Source organism: Nematolebias whitei, chromosome 7 (genome assembly GCF_014905685.2).
Source record: "Nematolebias whitei isolate Nwh7 chromosome 7, NemWhi1, whole genome shotgun sequence".
NCBI classification, from domain to species: Eukaryota; Metazoa; Chordata; class Actinopteri; order Cyprinodontiformes; family Rivulidae; genus Nematolebias; species Nematolebias whitei.
Window position 1 is genome coordinate 41,401,184 of NC_056504.1, and position 21,920 is coordinate 41,423,103.

The window sequence follows — 21,920 nt, forward strand, 5'->3', positions numbered from 1 at the left end:
AAAAATAATATTCCAAAGGGTTTGAGATTAACTCTCTTTTATTTATTGCTTTTAAAGTCATTTACTGGAGCAAAGTCATTTCATTTTAGGATGTGTGGCAATGTTTAGTTGTTAATCTTTGATCAAGTATCTGCTAATGTCAACAACTTGGTTATAAACCAAGCTGAGGCGGGCTGGACTGGGAAGCTCAGTCCTCACCTCCGTGTGCAGAGCATCCTGTGCTCCAGCACCAACGTGTGGCATGGAGGCTGCACAGCTGCAGAAAGAAAAGTTCTGCAGAGAGCGGTGAAGGCTGCACAGAAGACTGTTGGAGTCAGTCTCCCCACCATCACAGACATCTACACCTCCAGATGTAGGAAGAGAGCCACTTGCATCATGAAGGACCCCACTCACCCAGCACACACACTTTTTGCCCCACTCCCCTCATGCAGGAGGTTGAGGAGCATTAAGTGTAGAACCACTAGACTGAGGAACAGCTTCTATCTTGAAGCAGCTAGACTCATAAAACCAGGATAATCACTGTGGAAAAAAAAAAAATCACTGTAATGCCACTTCGATTGGTGGTATGTGCTGCTGATTATCCATGCTGCTTATTTCATGCTGCTGTATTCATTTGTACTCATCTATTCACATAGACCGTTCGTGCTGCTGTTGTTCAGTGTACTGTTTTGCACTATGAAGTGTTTAGCGTATTTCTTAGTATATATCTTAGATCCTCATTACTTTCTTTTATAATTTATATTTTTGCTATTGTTGGATGTAACTAGGACATTTTTGCACTAATAAAAAGTACAAGCTGCATCATTCCGGTTTATCTCAATACACTGAATAAACTGAAAAATACTGATTGTTAACATAACAGCACATGGAAGACAACAAATATTCAGCAGCTTGTTTTCCCATTCCACAGTAAAATTATTGTAAAACTAACTACAGCAGCACATTAGTACTGAAAAACTATGCAACTGCAGTACATTTACTATTTATTCATAACTGTGTAGTTTATATGTTCACTAGGCAAAAAATTATTAAAATAAACCTACATATTTTTTATATTTAAATGCTGGGGTTTTTTATATGCACATGCAAACCAAAATGTATTCTACAGTAATGTAGAATAATTGATTTTTGCCTGTATTGTTTGATTTTAAAATAATCTACCAAAAGTGACTAATGCTTTGCAACTACTTTAGTTTTAACAGATGACTTAATTATGCTAACTGGGCTATAACAATGCCACGTTTGTGACCAGTAAAGACATAATCATTGTTCTTTACAACTTGTTACGATGATGGGTATACTTCTTAAGGAAAACAACAGGGACTCCTATAATAAACACTCTAGAAAAGGCAGTGCAGAGAAATAAAGAATGACTGGACAGATAAGGACTGATGAAGCCTGTTGGATGAAAGTCGAAACATTCTATGAAAAAATGAACCATCCAGAGGACCTGACTTAACTTTGTTGGAAAGTATACGACTATTGTGACAGTTCAGATATCAGTTTTAAAAAAATCAGCTTGAGGATTAGCAGCTTGAATAATTAAAGCTAACAGTGTAATGTTTATCAGCTTTAAGTGGGATCGGAGTTTTTGTTTGTGATTTATCACATAAAACACAAATGCAATCACAGCTGAGCAGAAATTTTAGTTTTCTTTATTGAGTGACAACTTATTGACAAGTTGAATTTTCAGTCCAAACCACACAAACAATTCATTTTCAAATCATTCCTCATCTGGCATTGAGAATTAAAAATTTAAAATTAAATACAAATAAGTCAGGAATGACCAAACAGGAGCCTGTAAGTACAAATCTGTTTTCCAAGCATAATAGATGGAGGAACACTCAGCCCAAATATAGGAACAAACCTGAGATGTTTATTTTTGATAATAAAGTGTTTTCAGCTGAGATTTGAGAAAGGTTTGTTGCTGGGCAGAACTCAGATTACATCAGCAAAGAAAAGCACAAGTCAACATTTTGAAAGAGAAACCAAATGTATGTGTTGGAAAGAAGCAGAGCAGATTTGACACTTGTGATGGAGCCAACGGTACTCCGTCCAGCTCCTTAAAGGAACTGGACCAACAATCGTTGTTTGTGTTCAACATTCCACCATCAGTACATTTCAGTAAACTGTCTCCACCCAAAGAAAAGAAGACAAAGTAGGTTAATGTATCCCTGATCTGCAGAGCTGGAGTACACCTCACCTCGAAGAGGCCTCTGACGCTGCGCTCCCTGCTGCTAACGCACCAACAATCAGAAAAGTGAGCAAAGGTCAAGACTGAACCATCTTTTTATGGGGATCAAAAACATATCGCTTGAAATGTAAGTGAATGCTAATGGGCTTGAAGTCTGCTTTGGGCTCCTCTTCGTTTGTTTTACTCGCACTCTTCCCCTTCTTCTTGGACGTGGAGGAGAAGAGCTGCTTGGTCTCAGGGCGAAGACCCTCTGAGGAAAACATTGACAGGCAAGTCATAAATATTGCAAAAACAACCTTCACAATAATATATCCACTTTCTGCGATAAATCTAATTTGACACTGTCATGTGCAGCTCTTGGGTCACTTTACTGTCTCAGAGCAGGTATATCTGATATGACATTTATCTTTTCTGAGTGTTACAGGTACTTTATCAGTGCTGGAGGTTGTTCAGGCTGCTGACCTCAAGATCAACTGATGCGTTCAGTGTCCTTTTATAACTGGAAACCTGATCGGAATTGCTGCTGCAGTCTTTAGGTCACAGCTTCTCATCTTCATATTCAGATTAAAAACCATTAGTTGAGCATCATTCCGGCCCACGCTGCTCATGCATGAACAAAAACCTCTCCTCTTTTGTAAGTGACATGATGTCTGTCTGTAAAAATACGTCTCTGCGTTCCGTTCTGCACACGGAAGGTAAGAAATGTTCAGCGGCGCCAGCATTCTTCTTGTTATCATTATGCCAAGGTGAGGGTTGTTATGGTTGCAGTGCCGCCAGAGATCTCCAGTTCTTATCTACGATCAGCTGACAACGTTGGATTTTCATAACAAAAAGTGCTCGCATGCTGCTCACATTGACATATATTTTGAGTAAATAGATTGCATTCAATTCAATTCAGTTTATTTATACAGCACCAAGTCATAACAGAAGTCATCTCAGGGCGCTGAACAGAAACATTTATATATAAAAATAACAATTTAACATTATTTATCTGAGGAGCAGACGGCTTTGAGTTTAACTCCATCGTAGAATGCTCATCTTGAGCAAGCATGAAGGCGACAGTGGAAAGGAAAAACTCCCTCATGAGGAAGAAACCTTTAGCAGAACCAGGACAAGCGTCCATCTACTTTGACCGGCTGAGTTTGGTAGGAACAGATACACAATGGCAGCTTCTTGATCACAGTTTAGATTTCTTTACTAACTTCTTTAGTTCTTTGTCAGTCTGGAACAGCCACAAATCTGACAAGTGAACATATTAGGAAGAAATAATTAGTAAAGAAAATGGACAATCCAGAAGATGAAACATGGTTGGAAACTTGCAACCAGTTCATTGAGTCATATTTACCATAATTTCATTTCACCTTTTGTTATTGTTGGAGGTAACTGGGACCTTGAGTACACAATTTTGTTCCACCTCATGTACCACATGTGATGTGAATGACACTAAAATTGACTTGAACTTTTTTTACACGCTACAAAAGCCTAATATTTTAAACACAAGTGTGAGCACTTATACTTTACTTTACTTATACTTGTAGGCCTGTCACGATAAACAATAAATCAATTAATCGCATGATAAATTAAAATGAGGTTGATCATTTTCATTTATCGGCTTTATTGTTTCTTCATGTCTCTCTCTTTCTACTGAAGACACTGGATGACAAAAGGCTCAACTCCGGTGCTCTTCACTGACCTCTTTCTTTCTCGTTTCCTTAGCGTAAGTGGGGAGTGAACTATTGCATCAGGTAGCCAGCCAAGGCACATGGTCTTGTACCTCTGCAGCATTAGAGCCCCGTGAGGAGTTAACAAGCTAAAAAAACGCTATTTGATATTGGGGGAGAACGAAATGGAATTGGTTTCAAAGTCGAACGCAACAGCAGCAGTGTGGGAGCACTTCGGATTCAAACCAAATGACCGAGGCGAACCGCTGAACCTTTGCGAGCCGGTATGTCACATTCATCGTAAAACGGTAGCAACTAAAAGCAGCAATACAACCAGCTTGCTACTACAGTTACTAATGATTATTATTTTTTGAAGGGCAATTTAGTTTACAGACTTCATAATCCGTACTGTTTTGGTTGAATGTAGTTTTTATTTCCATGTTGTTTTTATTCAAGTGTATTTTTTGTTAACGGAGACTGAGAGGCCATTTTATTTTTGGTTTTGGTTGTTTTGTTTATTTTCCAGTTGTTGTGTTCTTTTGAAATTAACGTTTACTGATCTTTGAGAGAATATACTTGCACCATTATGTCATTATCATTACATTAGTTTAAAACGGTCTCCAAACAATATTATTGTATATCGCAATAATTTCTGAGACAATTAATCGCCCAGCAAAATCTGTTATCGTGACAGGCCTACTTACTTGTACTTTATACTTTACTTTTTGCACAGTATACAGGCAACAAGACTATTATTAAAACGCATCAGTCATGCAGAATAAAAGTGTCACCAGCATTTCTAGAAATGTTGATTTAAATAACTGAAAGTATTTGCTGGTGAAGTCAACATTTGCTTGTCCTTAGGAAAAACAGCACATGAAGAATTCAAGAGAAAGTAAAGCAAGTGGCAGGAAGCACAACAGCACCAGTACATGTTAATCGATTGTGACAGGCTCACTGAATGCCGACATTATGTTTGTATGTGTGTGTGTGTGTGTGTGTGTGTGTGTGAGTGTGTGTGTAGGTACAAGGCAGAGAAAAGGATGTAGGTGAGGTTCTTGTTCCAAAATGTTTTTGTTTTCTCTTCCCTCCTGGTGTGGAGTCGTAGGTTTTGAGCAACAGAAGTAAAATAAACACTGATCAGACTTCCCCCGGAACACAGGCAATCCCCAGAGGAATTCTGGGAATGTGGCTTGGGATGTCGGTCCTGCCTCTTTGACCACATCCTGTAAACCGTCTGCCGAGCCCCAAAGCTCAAAGAAATCCTTAGAACAGGCTCTGGATATGCGTGCGTTAAGAACAGGAGAGGCTCGTGTCGAGTAATGATAAACTTAGCAACATTTTTGAAATCCCAGGTTGATGTGTTTTGCGGGACGCTCGTTTAATTCAGTTTTCAAGACTTTGGGGACAGATGCGATATTAAATCCTTACCGGGTATACGAATCTTGAACTTCCCGCTCTGTCCAAAGCCGCCCTCGATGACTCCGCTCTCGCCTGTGGACAGTGTGACCTTTAACCCCACAAAGAGCTGGAGGTTGGTCTCCTTTTTGAACAAACTGCGGCCGATCAGAGAGTAATCATCAGTCACCTTAAATAAGACGGAAGGAAAGAAGAGTGAGCTGCAGTATTATGGTGGATAAATGCAATGTTTGATCTGTGATCTGGGACTGACGCAGGACAATATTATTAAAAATAATGTCTTTGCAATAACAGTGTGCAATATTAATATAGCAAAAGATTGCAAAAAATCATGAACAAAAACAGCCAGATACAAATATATTTGGCAGTCAGTTAGATTCGCATTGCCCCAAATACAAACAGCTGATTTGAATAGAATATTCAATAATATTATGATTCTGTGATTTCTTAAAAATTGTTTGGATCTAAAATGATCTAATTCAAACATCACAACTGTGTCTTGGACGTGTCGCCATATTTTCTTTCTGTCAGTAGGATGTCTGAGGAAGAGCTGTGCCTTATGAATAAACACTTTGGCTAGCTGCCACATTCTTCGAGGCTCAGGCCTTTCTCCTCCATTTTCTTTATCGCAGCAAATTTTTATGGTGTATTTGCATTTTTTGCTTATCACCCACCCCTAAGTGAATCTGAACTGGTACTAATCTGATGACTGAAGGGCACCATGCTGTCTCAAGCTTACCCCACCACCAAGTCTTCCTCTCTCTGCTCTCTTCCTAACCCTTATTCATTCCTGAACGTTTGACCCGAGTGTCGCTCAAGCTTGACTGATCTTCTGATTTAAAAAAAAAACACAGTTGCCGCACATGTTTTAACAGACCAGATGAATCGTGACTGGACGAGGGCGCCATGTCTCAACAATGACAGAAATGTGCTCCTTTTCAAGAAAGTGAATTCTTTAGGTTTAAAACGTAACTGCTTCATTCTGGGAGACGGGCCGAACGACGACTGTAACGTCACATGGTCACCACCTGACCCCCGCGCACATGCTGTTCTACTCCTGAGTGTATGAGCGGAGCTGTTGACAGCCTGAGGTGCTAAAGCAGGAAACTAGTTCACACACTTGACCCCTGAACTCTGTCTGACCCTGCATGAGGGCCTGAACAGAGAAATCTAACTGTAAGCAAAGGCATGACGAGAGCCGCCCAGATCGTTGACTGCAGACTGCAAATAAAAGCATTAGTATGAAAAGTTGCCTAAAAATCAGTTGAAGATTTTTTATTTCACTGCAGTAAATAAAAAAAAACTGGTTAGAAGTGATGAACTGTATAGACATGGATGTACAGGAGAATGTAAAAGCAACACACAAGAATGATATAAATGAACAGAAAGGAAGACAAAGAAAGAGAAAGACGCTCAGACGCTCCCAACATGTGGATGTTCCTGTGGCGCTCAGGTGTGTCCAAACAGCGCCAGCAGCCTCTGACAGCGAGACGGGACAGGCGACTGGCGTCAGTCGGCCACCCATGCGCGCCTTTGTCACAGCACATGCTACGGCATGAGTACCACCCATTCCTCAAACACTACTCAGCGGCACTGCATATGCATGATTGTTTGTGAGTACGTGTCTGTTTGTGAAAATACAATAGGGGCTCTGTCTGGGAGCCACGCTCCAGTGCTGCCAGCAATGAGAAACATCCAAAGAACTGGAGCGAGGAGGAGGAGTGCAAGGTGATGGTGAGGGCAGAGACACAGGAACAATGCTCAAAGGATCATTAGACAGATGTTTTCTATGTAATGAACTACCTGCTGGACATGCACTCACCCTCTCCACCTGTCCCTCCTTGTGTTTGGTCTTGTAGATCTGCAGACTAGGCAGCGAAGTCTCAGTGTAGCTTTTATCCTCGAACCCATGCAGTAAGCATCCTTGGAAGGCGAGTCGGCATGCGTTGGCGTGGATGTCCGAGTCCAGCTTTGATCCAATTACCAGACAGAGCGCAGGGCATGTGACCGGTCGCTCAAATTCTAATAAGGCCCACTGCTCCAGGTCAGGCCCTGAACTCCCATCTCTCTGACTGGAAGCATATTCATCCTGGTAGACATATTCCCTGTCAAAGGTGAAGGCTGCTTCCAGTGAGCACGGCTCTGATGGAGCTGGTTTAGAGTCAGTGGGGGGCAGGCCAAAGAAGGTCACCCTTGCCATGACTGTCTCGTGACCAACTGTGATGTGGAACTTAGCACGAGTAGCAAGAGAGCCCTTAAAGTAGCCTATCTTCCTTACAGAGACAACAGCTGCATGGAGGGTGCGCAGGGAGCCCGGGGTGCACACCAAACCGCGCTCCAACAGTTTGGGATCGAACTGAGTCACGCACACACCCACACGATCCCCCTGCATGGCCCCCGACACCGGCTTCCGAAACATCTGCACCGACTTTATTTTCTTGGTCACCTGATGTCAGAGAGCACAAAGACACAATAAATAATTCAGTTTAAAACACAAACAACTTACTTTTCCTACATAAATCTGATGAGAATAAATAACTGATAACACATGAGAAAAGGTTTCACTATTTGGAAACAAAAAAAAAACTTAACAGCAAAAGCAAATTTAAAATAGGAAACATGCACAAGTAAAACTTCTACGTAAAACTATTTTTGTCTTTAAAAAAAACAAATAAAATCTTCATCAAAATGTTGTTTTACAATGTTCAAAAACAAAAGAAATCAAATACAAAACATTAATTTTCACAGGCTTTGGAAAAAAACACCTCTACTAAAAAGGAGGTCAAGATCCAAATTAAAATCAAAAGTCAGTTATTCTACAGTGGACCAATATTGTTTACATTTTAATGCAGATAATATAAAGAAAATAAAAACTGCACCACACAGTTTGTTTTTAACTATAATTATAACTGTGCTTAACTTTCCTAGAAAATCACAGGAAAAAAGTAAATATGCGTAATTTTGTCACAATAAAAAGTAAATTACAACAAAAAAAAGCATAAGCAAAATATCAAATCAAACTAAATTTCAGACTTGTTTTGGTGCTATTTCTACAATCTAGAAACTATGATTGAAAACGTTGGTTTTATTATGTTAAAAGAAAATATATTTGTTAACCAGATTGTGACGCTACAAGTGTCAGTTAATTAAGCCATCTGCTGCCACCTAGAGGTGGACATGAAAACTGCAAACAAATACACAGATTGAGGGTTTGTTTGCATGTGGTCTTAATTACCCTCCACTTTTCACCCTCACTCCCCTCGTCTTTTCCTCGAACTAAACTGAAACATCCTCTGAACCCCGTCGACCGTCCGTCTCTCTGTCTGACCACAAACAGCTCAACTTCTGAGCCTCTGTGAAATTTATTTCCACTGCGCAGGAATCTTAAGACCTGCCTGTAAATATCAGAGGCTGCAAAGTCACGACACGTGTGTGGAACAAACCTTCAGCACTGGGATTTCCACTGTATCATTAATAGCCAGTGACCCCTGCAAGATGGTGCCGGTCATGACTGTTCCCTGACCACGGATGGAGAAGCAGTGATCCACAGCCATGAGCAGGGCACCTTTGGGGTCTCTCTTAGGGAGGTATGTCTGTTTCTTTAAAAGCTAGGAGGAGGAGACACATAAAAACAAAGAGTAACCACAAACATAATACTGCAAGTTTACAAGTGTGGCACATACAAACAAACAGGAACTCAGCATTAAATAAAGATTTTCTCTTTTTGTTTGTCTGACTAATAAATTAACTAGTCAAACAATGCATTATCGCAGGAGATTTAACACGGAGTAAAACAAAGTACTTTGTTTAATTATCCAGTAGCTTCAGAGTACCTTGACATGACAGCAGTCCCTCGCTACTTCACGGTTCGTTTGTTGCGGACTCGCTCTATCGCGGTTTTTCAAAGTAAGATTGGACATGACACACACTGATTGATGGATGAGCCGCACGATCGGCATGGAATTCTTATTTAAAATAAATTACTTTAAATTATTTAGCACCTGTGTGCAGCCCAAGCTGCAGGAGGAGCTTCTTCATGCAGCGTATTGGATCTCCACTCTGCAGAGGAGAAGTGGGCGTGGCCAAGAGCGGTGGCAAGTGCCAGAGAGGAGGCAGGGAGATGAAATCATGACATTCTGTGCTCTTTTAGAGCGTTTAACGTTTACAAACGTTGTTTAGAATATTGCAAGTGTGGGGGAAAGGTTTAAAATGTCTTAATGTATATATGTATATATGTGTATATATATATATATATATATATATATATATATATATATATATATATGCAAAGTATAATACAAATAATAAACTACTACTTACTACTTGTCTTACTATTCCTACTTTATGGTTTTTCACTTATCGCGGGGCTTCAGGGTACGGATCACCCGAAATAAACAAGGGACTACTGTATTTTTCTAAAACTGTGAATCTTAACTTGAAGGACGTTAAAACAATTTTCTGTTTTATTTTTCATCTTGGCAAAAAGCACTGTCTAATAAACTGATCTGAAATCTCTAAAAGAAATGAAATTCAGAGACTGCCCAGGTTACCAAAAATATATAATTTTCATACTTTTCAAATCATTTCATAAGTTCATCATTAATCATTAATTAATAGTTAATCATTTCATGAGTTCTAGAATTGCGCCGCTCAAGGTGGCTGCATGTTGGAGCAGCTCTGTTACGTTCATTCTGATATTTTGCAGCTCTGTTACGTTCATTCTGATATTTTGCTTTTGGAAATTTTAATTCCTCTTTTTCTGGATGTAAATCACATTTTTTGGATGATTGTTTCCTCGGGTATCAGATGCTGTGCAGCTGGAAGGATTTTTACTGAAACTTTTTTAGTTTTGGACCTTTGGCATGATGCGTAACCATGGCAACAAGGCAGTTTTCTACAACCAACAGCAGCTGATTAACATCTCAAAAGCTCAAATAATATCTCAACTACAGTCCCAAATCTCAAATGAGTTGAAAGGACGCTCTGTGGAAGCATTCTCATCTACCTGCCAGCTGTGCTCGAGTGCCTGACCACTGAGATCCTGGAACTAGCAGGAAACACGGCTCATGACAGTGGAAGGACAGGATCGTCCCTCGGCACCTACACGACGAGGAGCTCGGCAGACTGCTGGGAGGAGTTCTGCCCAGCATTCGGGCGGTCCTACAGTCTGAGGGAACCGAGAGGCCAGCCGAGTCTGGGAGGACGGATTAAACGGCATCTGCAGCCAGTTTCTTAGGATCCACTTTGGGATGGACCTTTACAAGAGATCCTTCCTGCCTACAGCCATCAGCATCTATAACATCTCTTAATGAAATGAGGATAACGAGTTACAACAAAACATAATTTCCCTTTGGGATTAATAAAGTATTTTTGAATTGAATTGAATAAAGTGTGGCAGAGGTGCCAAGACCCATCCTATTTAATTGCATCTATTTTTTATTCTTCGTTATAAAAAAATGTTCTGAATCATAAATTTAAATAAATAAAATAATTGGCTATCAATGAATTAAAACAAAGGCATACTAAATAATCCAAGTTAATACAATAAATAATAAAAGTAGTAATCCTGCGTATCGCCCACCACGTTGCATGCCAAAGTTTTAAACAAAGTTTTTGTGCGATCTATAAATTCCCAGGCTGTGTTGGTGATTACTCTCAGCTACAGCCGCAGCAAATTTTTGCATCATATCTGTGAAATCGACAAGTTATACTACGTAATTTTTATGGACTCTAAAACTTTAAAGTCAAGTTTGTCAGAGAGCATTGCCAATGCCTTAATAAATACATCATTATTAAATTTCTAATAAATTCAGTAGGGTATCTAGTGAAAACAATATATCAAAATAGTTGAACAAAATATATATTATATCCTTACAGGCAAAGATAATTCAGAGCTGTCATTGTCTACTGAGCTTCACCAAGCTGCTTCATCTGGATCATTTAAACAACACAAGATAAAACATTTTTAAGCAAATGAAAAAAATTATCCTAATTTTTAGACCTATTTCTACCTTTCTGCGTTCATGAGAACTCACACACAGCTTTGAGCTTCATTAGTTATAATTCTAAGGAGCCAGACTGGTTCCACGCTTTACCTCGATTAATTGTGGCACTCCCTGTGGCTCCTCTGTGTCAGGGGCCTCTGGGCCCCCAGGCTTCGCCGCCACTGCAATCACCGGACAATCCTTAAATCTGATAATCAGAAAAACAGCAACGCTGAAATGATTTCATGATGTTCTGTTCAGGGCCTACCAATTAACCAAAAAAAAAAAAAAAAAAAAACTGGACACTTCAGGTATGATATCAAAACTGAAAGTTACTGAAACAACCAAACCCAATGGTGTGTCCAGGTTAACATTTCACAGCCACTACCTCTGGACGTGTAAATTATTCTATTCATGAATACAAACCTGGTGCTCTCCAGTGTTTTGTGTAGCCTCTTGGTCATTTTCTCAATGGCACTTTGTCTCTTGTTAGGTGGCAGCAGGTCAGTCTTATTCAGGACGACAACCATGCGGGGGCAGGTCAGCTCTCCTATCAGCAGACACTCTGCAGTCTGAGTCTGCACACCTTTCACCACATCCACCACCAGGACCATCAGGTCAATGATCTGGGCACCTATACAACAGAAGATATTGAAGACGTGCAGAACAACGCAGCATGTTTCATCCTATAGACATCCAAGTTTTTCGGTTTTATTTTTATTTTTTTATTTTTTTTAACATTGATGACTCTGAGAAGATGAAAAGTAATGCAAACAAGGACGGACACAGAGGCCCAAAAATAACAGCAGAACAAGAGGAAAAATTAGAGGAGAGGGTGTGTGCGGGGGGGAATAAAAAGCTAGGGGGTTGAAACTGGAGCTGCAGCTCACTTGGTTTTCTCGCTTTTTATTCTTTTCTTTTCCTGACTTCGACTCCGCTCTTTTTCCTGTGTGCTTTCCACTTGGGACTGGAGGGGAAGTTTAACACATACCCCAATCTACACATTTCACTTCTTCCCTAATCTGCAGCATGTACCATCCCAATGGCTGCTTTCATTTACTTTTAGGCACTACAGAACGGTGTTTAAGGTTTGACAGTCTTAACAAACATCATAAAACTGTGCGCTTTAACTGTTCCTTGGACAACACAAGAAACAGAGCAATCTTAAGTAAATGTTCAGATTCATTTATTCCAAACTGCAGCCTTTCCCTCTCTACTCGCAACAATCCAAGTTATTTCCTGCAGAGAATGTGCCCTCTGCTGGATATGTCAAACTTGAGTTCAACCGCTGTGACAGCAGGAGCTACTGTGGCTGCGATTCCTACAAAAAGACTTTGAGTTGGCTTGAGTTTTGATTATGTTTGTCTTTGCACTCCACCTACATAAGCTACTTAGTTTCACTGAGTTGTGATATTCCAAAGATTCTGGTAATTATTTGGTAAATGTGCTGCATATAGTTTTCTGTTTGTTTTCTACAACGTTTCTACTTTCACTAAAAAACACACACACACATAGTTGAGTTAATAACCTGCTCCTTCCACATGAGCACCAGTCCCGACATGCACTTGTCCTGTACTTCATGTATGTATGAAGTGAAACTGTTATATAAACGGCAATGATAATATTTGAGGACACAACAACTTTATGACTACAACTATTTGACAAGCAACTTTACATTATTTCATGATGAACAGTGAACTAACAAAGTGCTAAATAAATACTGACAGCATCACTATATTGGTGCTCATCCAGGAGGGGAACGAGTCAGGGTACGAGAAGACAACATTACAAGATATGGAGAGAAGAATGATCTCATCCTCAATACAGACAAGACCAAAAAATATAATATTAGACTTCAGGAAGAATTCCCTCCCATTACAGCGAACACCACACAAGCAGAATGGAAGGCACTGCAAAGAGTCATAAAGACTGCAGATCATAGGGACAAAACTTGCTTCCATGGACTCGATGTATGTACAGCGCTGTTGAAGAAGAGCAGCTGGGATCATCAAGGACTCACTCCATCCAGCTCACACTCTTATCAGACACAAAAATGTTCATATAACCCGAGACACAGTAGAGCGGATAGCATCATCACCTATTTAGTGCAGTACAAGGTTTTTTAATAGTTTTTTTTTTTTCACCCTGCCACAGTCAGACTGATGGCAAAACAAAAACTGCTAATCAGGTGCAATAATAACCCCACAGTACCTAACTTCACTTGTCATGTGTCATGGTTTACTTTCTGTACAGTGTAGATATAAACCACTTTGTTCATATTTTTATTTTATTTAGTTAGTGTTGTAGGGCAGCACGGTGGCGCAACTGGTAGAGCTGCTGCCTCTCAGCGAACAGGTCCCTGGTTCAAACCCTAGTCCAGGGCCCTTCTGGGTGGAGTTTGCATGTTCTCTTCGTGCATGCGTGGGTTTTCTCCGGGTACTCCGGTTTCCTCCCACAGACCAAACACATGCATGTTAGGCTGATTGGTAACTCTAAATTGTCCCTAGGTGTGAGTGAGAGAGTGAATGGTTGTTTGTCTCGTTTGTCTCTATGTGGCCCTGTGATGGACTTGACCCGTCCAGGGTGTACCCCGCCCCCCGCACAGTGATTGCTGGACATGGGCACCAGCGACCCCCGTGACCCAAAATGGAATAAACGGGTAAAGATAATGGATGGATGGATAGTTAGTGTTGTTTCAGTGTTTTGACTATGAATGAGAATTCAAATGTGCCTGGATCTGTGCACAAATGGTAAATAAAGAACTTTGTTTGTATTTTTGTAAAAAGCAGCAGAAGAAAAGATAATGATTGTTATTGTCCTGAGGGGCTTGATTTGACAAAAGAGAAAAGATATCTAGACACAAAGGTATTAAAAAACCTGCATATGACTGTAAGAGCCATAAAGCAACTAAACACACAGATAGATATAACTTTTAGCTGTACTCTGTTTTATGGATTTGTGTCATTTCACCTTAACTTGGATTAATCTTGCAATTGTTTTTATTTAATTGCAACAAAGTACTTTGTTGTGCGAGTCTGATCAGATCAGTGCTCACCTCCAATGATAGTCCGGATAAGAGAGGCGTGCCCGGGACAGTCCACCAGGGTGAACTGAAGGCTGTCGTACTGCTGCTCTCCGCTGTCCTGCAGGTGATCTGGGAAATCCACCGTGAAGGAGGAGAAGCCAAGGTCCAGCGTGATGCCTCGTTCACGGGACTGCGGGTTCTTGTCGAAGGCGGCCGTTGAGGCTGTGCTGCTCAGGGCCCTGGCGAGCGACGTCTTGCCGCTGTCGACGTGTCCGAGCACCCCGACATTGAAATTTAGCGTTTTAGTCCGACTGTCAAGTGACTCAGACATTTTTTTCGATCTGTTGTTTAAGTTTTATCTAACATGCGTGTTTTCCTAAAATCCGAGTTGGACCTTGAACTCAGCACGCTGCTTTACTGCTGTTCACGAACTCCTCTGTCTTTAGTATTTGTTACTAAAACCTTATAGTGCAGGTTTCTGAATTACAAAACGCTGTTGAACACAAAAACAGAACTTCAACCGAACACTGTCCAAAACGTCCTGTTTTGGTATCAACGCACTTCATCCTCAGGAAACAAGAGGCAAGCGGAACTATTTTTTTTATTAAGCAAGCACAAGTAGAAAAATAGCAACATATAGGTTAATCTAACTTTTTTTAAAGCTAATTTGAAATTTTTTATAAAAAATTCCTAATTTTTAGCTCTGCGCTAATATAACATTTTTAATTAGATTTTGATTTTTTTATGTATTTCTACTACGACAGCTCAAACGAAGCACAAACGGAAATGTAAACTTTGATGGGCGGGACTTAATGGATTAGAAAAAGATTGACACATATTTCATCCATTTAGAGCGTTACATGTTTTGACAAGGTCCAATAATTTTCCACAATGGTCGAAGATGGGCGGTGCTACACGGTATCATTTCCGCCTCTTTTCCCTAGTAACCCACATGGAGACCGACGTCTCTGTGTTTTGAGTTTCCGCGCGGATTGCAGAGGCAAGAAATTATCAGACGTAAAAACGGCTTTTAAATCGTCTTAAGTGTGAATCGCGGTTTCTGCGTTATACAGCAGTGTAAATAGCATAGCTATGAAAATCGAGGAGGTAAAAAGTACCACGAAAACTCAAAGGATCGCCTCTCATAGTCACGTCAAAGGACTCGGGCTCGACGAGGCCGGGAATGCTAAACAGACAGCATGTGGACTGGTTGGCCAGGAGGCTGCAAGAGAGGTACAGTATTATGTTTCAGTGCACTGTCATTAATCGTCTCTTCCTTATATCAGTACTTTTAGTTTCGTAAAGACCATTTAGCCCACTCTCTGATGATCGTTTAGCATGCTAAGCTACATCCGTTAGCCCCGCTGCCTTAAAAACTACAAACAGTTTGCAAGCATCTGATAAATTAGAAGTATAATAGCTGTGGTATTTGGAAGAAAGTATTTTTTTTCAATACTATTTTTGCTTTATAAAAACATACTTAGACCTTTTCTGTTGGATGCTTTTGTTTCACAGTGCAACAGATATTTTAATAGCTTTTTATTATAATTAGACTGGTCCGTTTGCTGCAAGTTTCAATGTTGGGACAAAATATCATCCAGCTTTGTCTTTCTGGGGAAAAGTAGTTTAGATGATGACATATATTTTTGTTAAATTATTGTATTTTGTTTAAAAGACATCATTGTAATTGTTTACAGATGTGCCAGTTTTGTTTGTTTGTGCTTCATGCTGTTTTCTCACTTTTAAACTCAGAGATAGTGAAACTATTTAAATGGATCCAGGGTGAGATCATTTTGATTTTTGTATGGAATAGTTTATTTAAAAACTTGCATTTGCTGTCATCAGCTGGTTGTAGCCACTAAAAATGTTTCTCAAATGTTTCCCAGTTTCATGAGTGACTCCTACAGATTTCTGATTCTTTTAAATGAAGTGCTGCCAAAGGCCTCAAAGTAATTTAGGAGTGGAATTTGGGACAAAGATTTCTACAGATGCTCTAATTTTTAAACTATTTTGTATTGTCTATAGGTTTAGGTTTATTGTCGTATGCAGATCAACACGAGGTCAAAAATGCAATGAAATGTTCAGGACAAGAATAACCGTTTCAATATGCAATATTTACATTTTTTACATTTACGTTTAAAAAAATGTTGAATTTCAGTAAACAAAGGCTTAAAATTATTCACTTTTTTCCAATTGCAAAAGTGGTCGTATTTGTTTTAATAAACTTTTTTTTTATTCTTCTACACACATGTACTGTATAATGGCATAATTTTTCCTTCTGTTTAGGCCTGTGGCATCATTGTTGAGATGATCCGCTCCAAAAAGATGGCAGGAAGGGCAGTTTTACTGGCAGGACCACCTGGAACAGGAAAGGTTAGTGTGCATTGTTCATAAAGTGTCCATATGCATACAGAATATTAGGCATATTTTTAGTTATTGCTGCTTATTTTTGCTCTAACATTGTTTTTGTTGTTCTACCTTCAGACTGCCCTCGCATTGGCTGTGGCGCAGGAGTTGGGAAACAAGGTGCCTTTCTGTCCCATGGTTGGCAGTGAGGTCTACTCAACTGAGATTAAAAAAACAGAAGTACTGATGGAGAATTTCAGGAGGGCAATTGGTAAGTGAGAATTAAAATGCCAACTCAGATTTTTCCTGTCTCTCTAATATTTATTGTAGGAAGAAATTGGTATAACTTTGTAAAAACAAAAGGAAAAAGACATGCCTCGTTGTGTTGTTTTAAGCTTAGATACTCCTGAAATCATATATATTATAGTGAATTGAAGTTGTTCTTAGCATTTTTGCTGTAAAAGCGCATTATATTTTCAGCTGTTTCTCATTAAGAAACCACTGAAAAGGAAATAACTTGCTTTGTTGTCTTAAATGGTAAGGATTGTGGGTTTATGGGGCAAACATTTTTTAAAAGGTAGAAGTGATCAGTGAAGATAATGAGTTTGTCTGACGGTACCTGTTGACTGTGGAGGAAATGAAGCCTAAATAATCAGTAGTCATTGGCACTTTTGCTCCACCACTAGAATAGTATTTGCAGGACAGAGTGGATTTCATCCAAAGTTTTTCATCACCTTGTCAAATAAGCACAGTGTCTGCTTCGCCTCAGAGGATCAGGCACCTGCGCTGCTCATACTCGGCTTCAAAACTCTGTGAAGGAGTGCGATCATGTTACAGTGAATGGTGCCCTGGCATTTCAAAGGCACACACAGCCTTTCCTGTAATCAAATACATTTTTCTGCTGTCTGAAAGATGTGAGGCTTAGCCGACGCAGGAGTATAAAGACCCGATTGAGTTCTCGTTCTGAAGCACGTGTGTGTCTGACGGTACCGCCGCCTACATTCAGGGCTGCGCATCAAAGAAACAAAGGAGGTGTATGAAGGAGAAGTGACGGAGCTGACCCCCTGTGAGACGGAGAATCCTATGGGCGGCTATGGAAAAACCATCAGCCACGTCATCATCGGCCTGAAGACGGCCAAAGGCACAAAACAGCTCAAGGTCAGACTTCTTCCATCCATCCCTCTCTCTTCTACCACTTATTCGTTCTTCCATCAGTTATTGTAAACAATCTTTAATTAATGTTTTGTGTATAAACCAAGAAATGACTATTATTAAAGTAGATAATAATGTTCACTTTTAATTAACTTTGAAGGAACTTGTTGCATATTTTTCAAGAACACTATCTCAGTCTAATTAAGTGTTTGAGGTGCATATTTGCAACAAGTAAATTACTTGTTTTCTGTAAGTATTTTATTGTAAAACTCAGATTTGACAGGGTTTTATTTTTTTCGGTGAATAAGAATTCTTGTAGCTCAGGTGGTAAAATAACACTGAAATGCTGCTTTTTCCTCAGCTGGATCCCAGCATTTACGAGAGTCTTCAGAAAGAGCGTGTTGAAGTGGGAGACGTCATCTACATCGAAGCCAACAGTGGAGCTGTTAAGGTAAAATATTACACACTTTAGTTTTACTGTTTAAAACCTGCAGCAGAGGTCAAGATGTGAGAAAAGTTGCAATAAATCTGATTGTGGCCTCGTTGCTCTGTCTCCTCTTTTAAGTTACTTTTATACAGAAATTATTTATTTTACTGTTCATGTTTGATGAAGATAAACCAGACTAAAATAGTCATCTTAAAGAAACCTGCAGTTTTAAATATTTCTGATGATGTGAGAGTTTAATTTATCCTGAATTGTTTTATACCAGTTGATTTTAGTTTATTGGAAACTATTTTTTTTTTTTTCCATTCAACCTTTATTTAGACAGGTAAATCCCATTGAGCCTCGAGGACTCATTTACAAGAGAGACCTGATTATAAATGTATATATGAAAAATATAATATATATATATATATGATTATAAAAAGCCAAGATCAATAAAGTGTTGTATTAGAGTTTCTTAATGATTGAACAACAGTCAAATTATATTTATAATTAACTTTGTTTGTTAATAAATTATTGGGATTCTGGACCTTTATCAAATATAGATGTTTGTCTGTTAAATAAATCAGTTTAGTTAAAGAAAGAACAACATTTTAATTTGGATTGTTTAATTAGGTGGACGTCGAGTGGTTTTGCCTCGTCCGTCCTTCATGGTGGTATTCTGCTTTCATCTTCCTCCTGAAGTTCTGCTGTACTCTGGAATGAACGTCTCTCATTCTTACAGCTTTTCATGCTCTATCTATCTTTACATCTCCCATGATGCAGCGGAGCATGTGGTCTGTCGACAGGCCACAGTTAATGTTCTTTTAGTCGATGCAGGTGGGCCGCGGAGGGCGGCTGTAGTTAGATAGAAGAGGAGGAGGAGGGCTGCGTCCCCCATTTGTTACTGTTGACAGCGATCTCTTGAGCTGCCTCCTCCAACCCTTTCATCTCTCAGCCACATGTCCTCCTCTGCAGCGGGCTGGCAGCAGGATACTCCCTCCTCCTGCCTTTTTCTTTAGCTGCAGTAAAACATGTATTTATGGTATTCTTGCAGAGGCAAGGCCGCTGTGACACCTTTGCAACAGAGTTTGACCTGGAGGCAGAAGAGTACGTCCCACTGCCCAAAGGTGATGTCCACAAGAAGAAGGAGATAGTCCAAGATGTCACACTGCATGACCTGGATGTTGCAAATGCTCGACCTCAGGTACAAACCTGCTCTGATGTGGTCACAACGAATGTGAATTATTTCTTCTGCTCACCTTCTACAAGAGAAATAATCACATATTGTCTCATCCCAGGGAGGCCAGGATATCCTCTCTATGATGGGACAACTAATGAAGCCCAAAAAGACAGAAATCACAGGTAAAATAAATTAATTGAATAAAATCCTGTTTCCCTCTGAGCGAAGCATCAAATGCCCGACGGTGACTCACTGCTGTTCTTTCGCTCCAGATAAGCTTCGTGCAGAGATCAACAAAGTGGTGAACCGCTACATAGACCAGGGAGTGGCTGAGCTCGTCCCCGGGGTGCTGTTTGTGGACGAGGTGCACATGCTCGACATCGAGTGCTTCACGTACCTCCACCGCGCGCTGGAGAGCAGCATCGCCCCCATTGTTGTGTTTGCCTCAAACAGGGGAAACTGTTTGATCAGGTGAGAGGCGTAACGTGTTTTATGGAAATAAAAACAACCGTTAAACTGAGCAGAGTTTCGTACTCCTGACATATGTTGTTTCGTAGAGGGACAGAGGACATCAGCTCTCCACATGGCATTCCTCTGGACTTGCTGGACAGAGTTATGATCATCCGCACCATGTTGTACACGCCTCAGGAGATGAAGCAGGTGAGTCTGAGAGTCAGTCGAGTTCTGCGACGTGAAGCGTCTCGTGTGTCACTAACGAACCCGTTTATTTCAGATCATCAAGATTCGCTCTCAGACCGAGGGGATCAGTATCAGCGAGGAAGCTCTTACCCACCTGGCAGAGATCGGCACCAAGACCACCCTCAGGTACTTCCAGCTGTTCCCAAACTCATCCATATATTGTCTCCACAGTGATGTAGTTGTACACATTTAACTGGGTTTGAAGCACCAGATAGAAAAAGTCAAATAACAAATTTAAGAGCTTTATGATGAAGCATCAAATCAGGATTGTAAAATTAATTTACATGCACCCCATCAAGTATAAAGTGGATGTTCTGTACAAAGTTTGAACATCTGTAAAATTCCAGCTGCAGTCCTCATCACAGGGGCATTTGTTCCAACTTTACAAACAGTAATATTTAGTATATATGATACTAAAAATTAACAGTTTAGAACAAATTAGCTCAACTTTTAATGTTGTGCTTGATGTGGAGCAGCATTGAGGTCAAATTTAGCTGGAAGCAAAATTCTTTGAATTTCTGCAGCTTGTCCCATTTAGTCATTTATTCGTTTTTTTATCATGAACGGATGTTTCCTGCTCCTCATCTCCCGTTTGCTCTCAGGTATGCTGTGCAGCTGCTGACACCAGCCAGCCTGCTGGGTCGTGTTCAGGGAAAAGAGACTGTGGAGAGGGAGCAGGTCGAGGAAATTAACGAGTTGTTCTATGACGCCAAGTCTTCTGCTAAAATCCTCCAAGACCAGCATCACAAGTTCATGAAATAAAACTAGGATGGATGTTAAAGCTTTGCTCCTTACGTTATCCATCTTTCTTCCACCATGCCCCCGCCTCCATCTCATCTGTCCTAGTAGTTTTGTTCATATAAATCTAAAGTTTTATTCTTTTGTTATCATTTTTGAATTAAAAAGAAAAACAGAAGTTGCCTCAGTTTCCTTCAATATTTCTGGTCTTTTACATTTTTACATTCCTAATCACTGACCTCTTCCAAAGAAAACATTCAGATTTTTTACAATATAAACTGCATGTTTTATAAAACAACAAAAAAACTGTATAAATTTATGCAATCATTAGTGTAAAGAAACAATATTGCACATGTTGCATTTATTTATTATTGTGCCAACATGGTAAAGGTGTTCAGCCAAAACAAATTAACTAAAATTTCAATTTTACACATGTAGAACAAAATATTGCAAACATGTCTTTTTGCCATGCGTCCATACTAAATCAACTAGTAGCATTAAAATCCTGAATTCAAACCATTCCACTTATATGAAATTACTCTGGCTGTCATTCTACTGTGTATTAAAAGTTTATATTCTTTTCATCAAAAACCCTCAAGCTGAACCAATTTTTTTCATGCCAATAAAATATGATTATAGGTCCGTAAATAAAAATGCAGTGTTTATATATATATATATATATAAATCTAAAAGTTATAATTTTGCATTTCTAAAGTTAAGTAAAGCTGTCAATTAATGACATTTTTTTCAGTTTGATGCAATAGAAGTGTATAGAAGTATCAAGTTTTTAAAACACCTCAAATTTGGCCTCGAAAATAACGCTTCCGTTAATATATTCAGTCACATCCCACCACAGGACAAGGAAATGTTTTGGTCTTATTATTCGGTGCAGTGCGTAAAATAATGTAACTTTAAAAACGGTTAAACTATGAGGTAAATAATTGACCCCAACCATCAAAGGATGTAAGAAGTAGGGACGATGAGGGTGCTACAGCACCCCTGATAGATGCCAGAGGACATGTATGTCCAAATGCACTGTTAAATTAATAACAATGTTAATTTGTGCTGCATATGTTTACATAGCAACAATTCTTT

At 39.7% G+C, this 21,920-nt stretch overlaps 2 protein-coding genes across 2 annotated transcripts; one reads left to right on the plus strand and one right to left on the minus strand.

Annotated features, from left to right (window-relative positions):
• Positions 1-2,012: 2,012 nt before the first annotated feature.
• On the minus strand, positions 2,013-14,856 carry eefsec (eukaryotic elongation factor, selenocysteine-tRNA-specific). The gene is made up of 7 exons (XM_037679562.1): positions 14,314-14,856; positions 11,685-11,892; positions 11,370-11,466; positions 8,718-8,882; positions 7,097-7,720; positions 5,287-5,443; positions 2,013-2,444 (listed from the first exon to the last, which is right to left on the minus strand). Exons 1-7 carry the CDS (start codon positions 14,612-14,614, stop codon positions 2,272-2,274), a joined length of 1,725 nt encoding a protein of 574 aa, XP_037535490.1. The 5' UTR covers positions 14,615-14,856; the 3' UTR covers positions 2,013-2,271.
• Positions 14,857-15,218: 362 nt separating this feature from the next.
• On the plus strand, positions 15,219-20,909 carry ruvbl1 (RuvB-like AAA ATPase 1). The gene is made up of 11 exons (XM_037679563.1): positions 15,219-15,516; positions 16,570-16,656; positions 16,768-16,900; positions 17,636-17,787; positions 18,143-18,232; positions 19,263-19,412; positions 19,507-19,570; positions 19,661-19,859; positions 19,946-20,048; positions 20,122-20,213; positions 20,690-20,909. Exons 1-11 carry the CDS (start codon positions 15,376-15,378, stop codon positions 20,847-20,849), a joined length of 1,371 nt encoding a protein of 456 aa, XP_037535491.1. The 5' UTR covers positions 15,219-15,375; the 3' UTR covers positions 20,850-20,909.
• The last annotated feature ends 1,011 nt before the right edge of the window (positions 20,910-21,920 follow it).